The sequence below is a fragment of the Panulirus ornatus genome, chromosome 5 (genome assembly GCF_036320965.1).
Source record: "Panulirus ornatus isolate Po-2019 chromosome 5, ASM3632096v1, whole genome shotgun sequence".
Classification (NCBI taxonomy): Eukaryota; Metazoa; Arthropoda; class Malacostraca; order Decapoda; family Palinuridae; genus Panulirus; species Panulirus ornatus.
Genome location: NC_092228.1, coordinates 9,246,021 through 9,258,851, shown reverse-complemented (window position 1 = coordinate 9,258,851; position 12,831 = coordinate 9,246,021). Strand labels below are relative to the sequence as shown.

Sequence of the window (12,831 nt, the reverse complement as noted above, 5' to 3'; positions counted from 1 at the left end):
ATCATGGAAGCGGAAGTGAATCATAGGATGGGGGAAGAGGCGAAAATTCTGGGAGCATTGAAGAATGTGTGGAAGTCGAGAACATTATCTCCAAAAGCAAAAATGGGTATGTTTGAAGAAATTGTGGTTCCAACAATGTTGTATGGTTGCGAGGCGTGGGCTATGGATAAAGTTGTTCACAGGAGGATGGATGTGCTGGAAATGAGATGTTTGAGGACAATATGTGGTGTGAGGTGGTTTGATCGAGTAAGTAATGTAAGGGTAAGAGAGATGTGTGGTAATAAAAAGAGTGCGGTTGAGAGAGCAGAAGAGGGTGTTTTGAAATGGTTTGGTCACATGGAGAGAATGAGTGAGGAAAGAATGACCAAGAGGACGTATGTGTCAGAGGTGGAGGGAACGAGGAGAAGTGGGAGACCAAATTGGAGGTGGAAAGATGGAGTGAAAAAGATTTTGAGTGATCGGGGCCTGAACATGCAGGAGGGTGAAAGGCGTGCAAGGAATAGAGGGAATTGGAACGATGTGGTATACCGGGGTCGACGTGCTTTCAGTGGATTGAACCAGGGCATGTGAAGCGTCTGGGTTAAACCATGGAAAGTTGTGTGGGGCCTGGATGTAGAAAGGGAGCTGTGGTTTCGGTGCATTATTACATGACAGCTAGAGACTGAGTGTGAACAAATGTGGCCTTTGTTGTCTTTTCCTAGCTCTACCTCGCACACATGAGGGGGGGAGGGGGTTGTTATTTCATGTGTGGCGAGGTGGCGATGGGAATGAATAAAGGCAGACAGTATGAATTATATGCATGTGTATATATGTATATTGGAACGATGTGGTATACCGGGGTCGACGTGCTTTCAGTGGATTGAACCAGGGCATGTGAAGCGTCTGGGTTAAACCATGGAAAGTTGTGTGGGGCCTGGATGTAGAAAGGGAGCTGTGGTTTCGGTGCATTATTACATGACAGCTAGAGACTGAGTGTGAACAAATGTGGCCTTTGTTGTCTTTTCCTAGCTCTACCTCGCACACATGAGGGGGGAGGGGGTTGTTATTTCATGTATGGCGAGGTGGCGATGGGAATGAATAAAGGCAGACAGTATGAATTATATGCATGTGTATATATGTATATTATCCCTGGGGATAGGGGATTAAGAATACTTCTCACGTATTCCCTGCGTGTCGTAGAAGGCGACTAAAAGGGGAGGGAGCGGGGGGCTGGAAATCCTCCCCTCTCTCTTTTTTTTTTTTTTTTTTTTTTTTTTTTTTCCAAAAGAAGGAACAGAGGGGGCCAGGTGAGGATATTCCAAAAAAGGCCCAGTCCTCTGTTCCTAACGCTACCTCGCTAACGCGGGAAATGGCGAATAGTTTAAAAAAAAAAAAAAAAATATATATATATGTATATGTCTGTGTGTGTATATATATATATGTATACGTTGAGATGTATAGGTATGTATATTTGCGTGTGTGGACGTGTATGTATATACATGTGTATGTGGGTGGGTTGGACCGTTCTTTCATCTGTTTCCTTGTGCTACCTCGCTAACGCGGGAGACAGCAACAAAGTAAAATAAATAAATACATATATATATATATATATATATATATATATATATATATATATATATATATATATATATATATATATATGCTATTTCATGTGTGGTGGGGGTGGCGATGGGAATAGATGAAGTCAGTTAGTATGAAGTATGTACATGTGTATATATGTATATGTCTGTGTATGTATATGTATGTATACGTTGAAATGTATAGGTATGTATGTGTTGGTGTTTATGTATATACATGTGTATGTGGGTAGGTTGAGCCATTCTTTTGTCTGTTTCCTTGTGCTACCTCGCTAATGCGGGTGACAGTGACAAAGTATAATAGATAAATAAATGATATATGAATAATATTGCTCTCACTTCTGGTAGAGATATTTTTGTCATAGCTTAAGTTTGAACGAGTGGTGTTCATTTAAAAAGTAGGTAGATGAAGAGAGAGGATGGGGTAAGCATGTTTGTTTCTTGTTTGGCATGTTTATGGAGATGAAAAAAGAAGTTGGTGAACAAGAATTAATAAAAAAGTTTTGTAAGAGAAAGCAGCCAAGTTGGGAGGAAGTAAAGTACCCCTTCACAGCGTATATATGGGTGATGTAGAAAATTGAATAGAATAATATTTCAGTGATTCATGTTTGGAGTAATGAGAGAGCTTGTGGTTAAGCTAGTGAAGATGAATTTTAAGGGTACATTACTTGAAGAGAGTTGATATGGATTTTGTATGTGGATGATGGAGTTATGCGAGGAGATCCTGCAAAAGAGTTTTATGCAGGGAAGAAGTTTGAAAGGCTGTTTTTGCTGAGAAATAGAACCAACTAGAAACAGCTTGTGGTTGTTGTAGAAAGGGCATATGGAATAGTGTTGTGAGTTAACTATGTACAGGTAATGCATGTGTTCAGAAAGGGAAATGTATGGTTAACGAATATGATTAACATTTTAGAGATTAATTGAAATTAGAGGATAGTGGAAAGTTGGCTGAGAAAGAAAAGCAGGAGAATCTCTTTATGATGGTGAATTATTGTATTTCTTTGATAAAGTAACATATGAGGAGGAGAGCAGAATGTACATATTGCTAAGAATGAAAATATGATTAAGAGGGAGATTGATGAAAGTGAGAGAAACTAAATGGTTTAGAGGTAACTGATTGGTGTCAAGAACTGAATGCTGAGGTTTTGTGAGTTTAGAAATTCTGAAAATTGAAGAAATTAAGAAATCAGGTAATAAGTGCATTTGTTATGTCATATGACACCCAGTGTGAAGGAATTAATCACAGTTTAGGAGACTGAATGTGATAGTGCAAGACTTGAAACTGTTACAGAATGTATAGAGAGAATACATTTGCCTTAAAGTTTGAAGACCACTATGCTCAAACCAGATTTTATTAACTGTCTAAAACTGTAGTTTTCTTTCTTAACCTTAGACAACTTAGGTTATGGAAGATAGTACTTTATTCAGTGTACAGTAGTTGATAATAAATAGAGTGTAGTTACAGTTGATTTTATGAGTTTTGATTTTATTTGTGATAATTCCCCAAAATAAATCAGATAAACAGTCTTTGGTTACAATTATATATATTTGTATTATCATATTTGGATATGAATTGTGAAGTTGATATTTTGTGTGGAATGGTTTTTCTTTGTAGGTCTTAGTGTTATGGGTTGGTTGTGCCTACATAATATTCATTTTGTCTGTTATCCTCATGGAAACAGCATAACTTGCCTCCTGCAACTGTATTTTTCTCTTTTGTTTTTGAATTTTGTTAGTTCAACAGACACATGGATTGATTGAATTTTCATCTTATTTATTTGTATCCCTTATTTGTTGATTGTATTGAGTATGGATATAAAAGTTATGTATTATTAGTATATTGTAAAATAGTATATTTTACACTATTGAAAGGTTATCAGTTTTTTATTGTATTGTTTCTTTCCAGGGTTCCTTAGAAGTAGAAGAGAAAGGAAAAACAAAGAGAAAAAAGTGAAAAAAAAGAAAGATCCTGATTCCTCTAGTAATAAAGAGGAAAAGTCTGACAAGTAAGAATCCAATTTGTAAATCATTTTACTTTTCTTCTCATAAGTTTTGTTCTTTTCAGTCTCTGTATAGCAGATAGTGTAGCAGCAGTATGCATAAATGGGGGTGAACACCCCAACCCACTGTAGAACAAAGGGTGGTATGGTTAATATTGATCAAATAATGCAGTTTTTATACCAGCTGAAAAGAAGATGGCTTTCAATGAAGTTGTGAAATCACATTTACCAGTAGCAGCATTTCTAAATGGATTTTCCATGTGATTTCAAATTCTGAATGGGGATTTCTGGTCACTAGGAACATGTTCAGTTCATTTCAGAGGATCCAGATAACTGCCATTTTTGTGATTTTTTAAAATATATATCTCCTTAAGGTTTTGATATCCACATAGATTCGAAATGCCTAAGGTAGGTAATTATGATGGATAAATGTGATATACTAATTCCTTTATTAATAGTAAATGATATGCATTTAAAGTATTTGAACCAAACTACTCAGATAGCTGAAAGCAAAATGGCTGCCATCGAAATTATGAAAGACACTCATACCCCAATTTACAAATGCTCATATTAAGAATTTTTGTGGTACCACTCAGTTCAGACATTTTTCTTCACAATGTTTCTGGATATTTGGATGAGCTACAACATTAGAAATGCTGTTGACATTGTTATGGAGTCCTGGAATAAGTCATGGACACAAATATAGATAATTGTGGCAAAAAATCTGATTAGAGCATGTGAAAGACTTCAAATTCCTAAAACAGAGCACTTTGAGAGGGAAATAGTGGACTAGCCCATTATATAGGTTTTACTAAACCAAAAGAAAATGATGTTAAGTTGTTAGAATTATACAGAGAGGAACTTTTGAATGAAAATTTGATTGAAATTGATCAAGATCTGCCTTTTGAGGAAACAGAACTGGTGCCGGAGTGTACTGAAACAGAAAACCTGATGTCTGAATCCTTGTACCACTTTATCGTGGCTTTTCAGATTTTGATAGAAAATTATCCAAATCCTGAATGATTTCTTAAGCTAGTAAGATAAAATGAAGACACCTTTAACTACTATAAGGAACATTATAGATAAAAGAAGATGCATGCTAAGCTGGGGAAAACCATTGGCACCTACAGGAGAACACTTAATACCTACAAGTGAAACCAATGGCCTTTTTTTTTTTTTTTTTTTTCATACTATTCGCCATTTCCCGTGATAGGGAGGTAGTGTTAAGAACAGAGGACTGGGCCTTTGAGGGAATATCCTCACCTGGCCCTCTTCTCTGTTCCTTCTTTTTGGGGAAAAAAGAAAAAAAAAAAAAAAACGAGAGGGGAGGATTTCCAGCCCCCCGCTCCCTTCCCTTTTAGTCGCCTTCTACGACACGCAGGGAATACGTGGGAAGTATTCTTTCTCCCCTATCCCCAGGGAAAACTACTTGCCATGCAGGGTAAGCTAGTGAGACTTAAATTTAAGAATACATGTGCAGATAACATGCCAACTGGGTCTCCTCCAGATGAAGAGCATGTCTTCAGGTAAAATCATATTGCTTTTCAAACCAAAGACATGAAGTGAATGAGTTTGTTCCAACAGTTCCAAATGATCACCCTAGCTACTTAGACTGTCTTGCAACCCATCAACTTCCTAAGGCTCTGCACCTTTCCCACCTCAACTAAGAAGTGCTGCCCTACACCTGATCAAAGAGTCCCTTTGGACCAAGGGTCAGAACACCTAACCCACCCACCACCTAACATATGACTCTGTGGGACGAAGGGTCTGCACCTAACCCACCACTACTTGCAGAACATACATGAATCCTCTCCATAAGTATACTCCCCCACTGCACTATTTTCCTCCCTCCCACACCTTCACCTTTGGCACCACCAACACAATTTCTCGTTAGTAAAATGCATTTTAATTTTGAGTAATTAAAAATTTATGTACCACTATTATTATTTGTTTGGTTCACTTAGCATTTCCCAGACAAAGGTCCTTGATAGATTTTTTTTTTTTTACAGTTGTAGGAAGGTGTTTTCTCATTAGGAATGTATTCCCTATCATATAATGACAAATGGTGGGAGAAGCTGTTTCAATTTAATGATAAGTTTTCAGGAATGGATTCCTATTTGTAAATCAGGATGTAGGTTTACTTTGTCTGCCAATAACTCTTCTTGTAGATGGGATATAGAATTTTTTTTTTTATTTGATATTGGTTATCAGGTAACAAGGTATGTAACTGACCCATTTTACAAAGGAATTAAAACAGCAACAGACCATTGGGTCCTTATGAGGCTGTTTGTTATAGGGAAGGGGAACAGAAATTAATAGATTAGGGTGGTAGGAGTAGGAAAACATACAAATGTTTCAAAGTGAAAAGCATTATGAATTTTTCGCAGAAGCAAGTTGGCGAAGACTAAGTCAGCTGTGGCTTTGAAGTTAATTATGTATCAAGTGTATGCTTAAATGTGTGGCTTTGGTACTAATTTCACATACTTTGATTGGTAAATCATTCCATATATTGACATTCCTGTTGAAGAAAAAGTTCTCATCAGTTGAAGTAAAAAGTTTTCCCGTGAGTTTATATCCTTTACCATGAATGAAATCAAGTGATTTAATTCTTAAGTAGCTTCTAAACTTGAGAGTTTTAAGGCCTTTGATAATTTTAAATTGATTTGTTTGATTGCCTCATCACTTAATCTTTTCCAGGCTAAATTCTAATTTAGTCAGCTGTCATAGGATTTGTTTCTTAGTCAGGGGCTGAAGATTCTGGAAGTGATGAGGAATGTATGGAAAGAGAGTATGTCATTTTGGAGAGCAAAAATAGGTATGTTTGAAGGGATCGTAGTTCCAACAATATTATATGGTTGTGAGGTATGGGCTATAGATAGGGTTGTACGGAGGAGGATGGCTGTGTTGGAAATGTTTGAGGACAATATGTGGTGTGAGTGAGGTGGTTTGATCGAGTAAGTAATGAAAGGGTAAGAGAGACGTGTGGTTGGGAGAGCAAAAGAGGGTGTGTTGAAATGGTTTGGACATATGGAGAGAATGAGTGAGGAAAGATAGACAGAGAGGATATATGTGTCAGAGGTGAAGGGAACAAGAAGCTGGAGACCAAAATGGAGGTAGAAGGATGGAGTGAAATAGATTTTGAGTGATCGGGGCCTAAACATACATGAGGGTGAGAGGCGTGCAAGGAATAGTGTGAATTGGAACAGTGTGGTATACTGGGATTGACATGCTCTCAATGGACTGAACTAGGGCATGTGAAGCTTCTGGGGTAAACCGTGGAAAGGTCTGTGGGGCCTGAATGTGGGATAGGGAGCTGTGGCTTTAGTGCATTACACATAACAGCTAGAGACTGAGTGAGAATGAATGCGGACAACTTTGTCTTTTCCTAGCGCTACTTTGCTGAAGCAGGGGATAGCAATGCTATTTCCTGTGGGGTGTGAGTTGGTGGTTAGTTATAGAGTGGTTTGGATTAGGGGGGTTTAGTGCTGTTGTACAGAATTGAGTGCTTAGCATGTTGTGATGGGAAACCCTTCTTTACCCATAAATCTTGCTCCATTCTCATATCTTCTTGGAAACACTGCAAAGTTGTTCTTCTTAAAGTAACATAACTTTATGAAAAGAAAGTATGTTGGTATGACTTCTATTGAAACATCTTTTTATTTCTTTCCCAAAAGCATCTCCAGTATCTAATGTATTTCAGCCTTTCCTTATCTCTTCAGACTGATCAGTTTATGGTCAACTCCTCAGCTGGTAAAACCAGTCATTTTGGTACCTTAATGTCCTCTAATTCTACTTTGAAGGATCCACTTCAAGTCCTCCCCCTCCCATCTCTCCCAACTGTACTTGTGCCCTCTTCTGTAATTTGTTTGTGCAGAATCTGAGTGCATTCCCATCATCAGTTGGATGAGGCATATATTGCATATCCTTAAATCTGGTGGGAGCTAGCTCCAATCCTTGTTTGTGTATTTTATTGTAGTCTCAAAACCCAAACTTATCTTTTCCTTGGTGGTGTACCTTGCTGCAGTCCACCCCTAAGAGAGTTTTCTGTTTTGTCCATTCCAGCTATCACCCCATTGCCCTCACTAATGCTGTCTACGAAGTCTTTCAAACTCTCCTCAATTCTTACTTTCTCAGGCACTTAAAATCCCTTTCCCTTCTTTCATATCATTAATATGGATTTTTTGTGCAAGGTCTACCAATGACCTTCCTTCCCATGTTACTCATCTCTGGTCTTTTCCCCTCAGAGATTTTATTGAATCTTTTGTCATGGCCCTTAACATCTCTAAATCATTTGACAGGGTGTGGCATAAGTCTTCATACTTCCTTGGCTTTTCTACTGTTCCATTATGCATAACTTTCCTTTTTGCAGTTTGTTTGCAGTAGCCAGTGATGGAGCAAGGTACCCTTCATATTTTATCAGTAGTAGTGCCCCTCAGGATTCTGTGCAATCACCTACTTTCTTTCTTCTTTTAATAACAGATCTCTCTCCAGCATTTGAACCTTCTCAGTCTTATGCTGATGGTTCCACTCTACATAGTCCAACTGATATTTTCTCCCTGATCACTTTAATATTTATTCTCTTTTGTGTTCTGAATATATTTCCTCTCTTAAATTGGACCTGTGAAATATCCTGAAAAGAGTAAGTTGAAACCTGGTTAAATTCAGGAGAGCTAAAATGGAATTTGTATTTACATCTGTTTCTAAATGCCAATCTTTTCCCTTTGTCCACTTTCTAAACACCACATCTGATTCTTCATTAACAGAAACATGTTTAGCATAACCATATCCTTTCTGTCCCAGAAACTTCACATGATCACCATTAAAAGAATCTGCTTCCTAAAAGCTGGGGGTATTGTACAAATGCTCTAGTTCATTTTTTTGCTATCAAGAATTTCATATGTAAAGGGGTCTTATTTTTCATAGTATGGAATCTCCTCACTCTTGACCATCCCTCTTTGTTGCTGTGTTATTGCTACCCTTGTTCTGTAAGTATAATTTTAGCCTTTGCTCTCATTAGTTGTCTGTATGTGTACCAGCCACCAAGGCTTGAACTCATGATGTGTGTCTAGCTGCTGCTTCCCTTATCTCTTGCCTCAAATATTGAAGCTATGGACTTGTCTTTTTAGCCTTCATCATCATCTCTTCCTAAAACATCTCTTCCTTTAACAGGAAGGAGCGTGTATCAAAACACTGGAGGAGCTCTGATCAAGTTCCTTATTCTTTTTTCATACCCTCTTTCCCTTTCACTAAAGAGGGCCATGACTGGGGCATGTTTCAATGTCATTTCAGTCACCATAAACGACAATAGAGTTCTTGCAGGCATACTTTTCCATAATAAGCCATTCTTATTCACACTAAACTCATGTTAAGATGTGTAGCCCCTTTCCCAGTTAATTTTCTCTAAATGCACAAAAATACAGGTAAAAGTGAGATAATTCTGGCAAAAGTATGTGTTGGATCATGAATGGTTTTGTTTACAGGCTGACCACTGGCCGGTGGGACATGAATGCAAACATTTTATCTGTGCTTATGGAATGTGAATCTAAAAGTACTTGCTTTGACATCATTGTTGCAAAATGCATTATGACTGAAAAATCCTGCAATGTCTTGAAATTTATCATTATTAGAGGAAAAGAATATCATGTGCTGTAGATTAGGAATATGAATTGTACCCATATCTGTCGCTGTTTTGAGGCTTTAGTTCTAAGGATGGGTACCCAAAGTTTTAAATGTCTGTAGTGTGAATTGTCGATCTCTGGTGTCATTGTATGGGGCCTTTTCAAATCGTTTCAAAGATATGAGGTAGTGTTATCTTGATAGATTCTTTATGCACCACTTTGCTTATTTGCAAATATTTTTTTTTTTTTTTTTTCTGCGTTTGCGAGGTAGCGCAAGGAAACAGACGAAAGAAATGGCCCAACCCACCCCCATACACATGTATATACATACGTAATCACACGCAAATATACATACCTACACAGCTTTCCATGGTTTACCCCAGACGCTTCACATGCCCTGATTCAATCCACTGATAGCACGTCAACCCCGGTATACCACATCGATCCAATTCACTCTATTCCTTGCCCTCCTTTCACCCTCCTGCATGTTCAGGCCCCGATCACACAAAATCTTTTTCACTCCATCTTTCCACCTCCAATTTGGTCTCCCACTTCTCCTCGTTCCCTCCACCTCCGACACATATATCCTCTTGGTCAATCTTTCCTCACGCATTCTCTCCATGTGCCCAAACCATTTCAAAACACCCTCTTCTGCTCTCTCAACCACGCTCTTTTTATTTCCACACATCTCTCTTACCCTTACGTTACTTACTCGATCAAACCTCCTCACACCACACATTGTCCTCAAACATCTCATTTCCAGCACATCCATCCTCCTGCGCACAACTCTATCCATAGCCCACGCCTCGCAACCATACAACATTGTTGGAACCACTATTCCTTCAAACATACCCATTTTTGCTTTCCGAGATAATGTTCTTGACTTCCACACATTCTTCAAGGCTCCCAGAATTTTCGCCCCTTCCCCCACCCTATGATCCACTTCCGCTTCCATGGTTCCATCCGCTGCCATATCCACTCCCAGATATCTAAAACACTTTACTTCCTCCAGTTTTTCTCCATTCATACTTACCTCCCAATTGACTTGACCCTCAACCCTACTGTACCTAATAACCTTGCTCTTATTCACATTTACTCTTAACTTTCTTCTTTCACACACTTTACCAAACTCAGTCACCAGCTTCTGCAGTTTCTCACATGAATCAGCCACCATTAATTAACTAATATCTGATTATAGTAAGAAAGTTACATATGCACAAAGCATGCATTGACTTCTAATGTGATTATTTATTTATATCCATTTTTTATTATAAGTGTTTGTAGCTTTATTGGGTACATTCACACTGCAGCACCACTTGATGAGCTTCATAAATTAACTCCATCTATCCTCCAAACATTGGCATTTACCATAACTTTGATTCAATTATTTCCATTTACTTTTACCTTTTAGTGTCTTTTGATGCTCCCTAATAATTCAGTTGATAAGGCAGTTCCTACATTTCTTTTCCACACCTTGTATTCTTCATGCAAACAAGTGTCAGCAGCTTCACTCACATCAGAGCCAAATCATTGTGTAGATTTCTTCAGCTCATTTAGAATGTAGCTGTTGGAGTTTCATCTCTTGAAAGTAAAGATCTAAATGCTTACTGCTCTAACAATCGAAAAGGCACTCAAAACAAAGAAAATTTCATATTCTTAAGTTATTTTTGAATGAAACTAACTGTTAAGGAATAATTGCTTGAGTTGGATTTGAAAGTCAAATGATAAGTGTTATACTCCATTTGTTAATAGAATTACAGGAAGTATTATATGTGCATGAATGGTTGGAATGACCATACAAAAGAAACAAATGAAAAAGTTTTGTATATGTACGTGCACTTTAGTGGTAGGAATAGACTTGTTGGGAGTTAGTGTACTTAACATGGTGTTTTTAACTTTAAAGTTATATTTAAAAGTATGTCAGTTTTTTTTTATACAGTTCCTTAAGCTCCCATGTAATACTCCTTAGATAATTTAGGTATCACCCATCTTCATACCATTCTGTGTCAAGACCAGACAGAAATGTCTTAAACTTCAAGAAATTTTGCCTGGAAGTTTAGCTTGTTTATAAGTAAAACAGTCCTATATCTCTTTTCCCCTTGCAGTGAAACTAATGATGATACTGGACCAAAGACCAGTGAGCTGATAACTACATCAGTAATACCAACATCAGACAAGGGAAATGCAAGTGGCCAGCCTCCAAGTGTCGATGATGAAGGATTTTCACTTCGACCTCAAGAGCTGAAGCCTTCAGGGGATGATAACAGCTTTGACTCCTCCTCAGATTCTGACTCTGGTTAGTACAATTTTAACATCAAAAGATTAGTTGGTTACATACCTCAGAAGGTAATGAATAAGAGAAGATTATTCCTAAGACTAGAATAGCTGGTCATATCATCCTACAGAAATGAGATGCATTTCAAAGTAATAGTGAAACTTACAGACAATTGGTAGTTAAGATATTACATAAAAAACGGAGAAGTGGAATTTAGAAAAAAGCTGGAGTAAAGAAAATGCCACTGCAGTATAGGAAATAGTTAGATGTTTTAGAAGGAACCTTAGCCTATTAACATTTTCTGCTTTGAAAGGTTCCTTTATCATCTCATACTCTTTCTTATATATCCACACTTTCCTTTGGACACAATTTGTTTTGCTGCATCTCTTTGTTACTGTTCCTCAGACATTTCAGGAGTGGATGCAAGAGTTTCATTAATATTATGCTTATCCAGAGTTGTTCAATAGATAGTTACTATTCTCTTTTCATTCAAAATATATTGCCCACATAATCATATACTGTAACTTTAAACATTGAAACAAATGTTGACCACATAATCCTTTGATGTCAAACACTGAAATATGTACAGTGTTTAAAAGGTTTTAGACATACAGATATAAGAAGTCATAAGATAATTTTCCTTGAGTTATGAGTGAGAGGAATTAGAATTAGGCAGTTGGCAGTCACAAACTTTACATGATATTTTCTGCTTCCACATCAGTGATGTAACCTGATTATGTACTTTCTGGAGCAGATGGAGAAGCAGACAAGAAGATTCATGTAGAGATCAAACCAATCAGTAATGGCAGTGCACCAATGTCTGCGAGTGTAGATGAATTACGTGCCACTATTGAAGGAATGTCTCTCTCTCCAGTTTCATTTGCCTCGGTAAGTTCATGTTTGCAGTATCATAAAGTAATTCGGCCTTTTTTGTATGCAATTTATGTATGTAGGATTCTGTGTTTTGTGCATAAAATAATAGCTTATTTGAACTCACCTGAATTCCTTTTATTCTTAGCTATGGGATTGTTTTGTGGGAATTTGGCTGTTTTGTAATGATAATGACCTGTCTGGAATTTGAAAGAAGGGGTATAATGTAAAAGTTAATAGTATATAGGTAAAGATGAGATGCAGGCTCCAAAAATGTTTACAAAAAAGCTGAAGGATGAAATCACTTGAATGCATTTGTGGGGAAAAAATGAAAAAGATTTTTGATATGTAAGAGCTTCTAATTCTTTCCTCTGTGTAAGATTAGTTTTCCAGATGAGACTACAGTCTCCATTCGTAGCTTCGTTTTAACATTAAATCACTGAATAACATGAGATCAAACATTGTCATAATGGAACTCTTATTAGAAACAT

The 12,831-nt window shown here is 37.4% G+C and overlaps 1 protein-coding gene across 8 annotated transcripts in view; it reads left to right on the top strand.

Moving 5' to 3' along the window:
* Window positions 1–12,831, top strand: part of LOC139748206 (F-BAR domain only protein 2) — a 138,001-nt gene that overhangs the window by 78,346 nt on the left and 46,824 nt on the right. For all 8 annotated transcript variants that reach the window (XM_071661076.1, XM_071661094.1, XM_071661057.1 and 5 more), the window contains 3 exons: window positions 3,484–3,583; window positions 11,301–11,491; window positions 12,225–12,358. In XM_071661076.1, coding sequence (XP_071517177.1) covers window positions 3,484–3,583; window positions 11,301–11,491; window positions 12,225–12,358 — 425 coding nt within the window. The remainder of the gene's footprint in view (window positions 1–3,483; window positions 3,584–11,300; window positions 11,492–12,224; window positions 12,359–12,831) is intronic.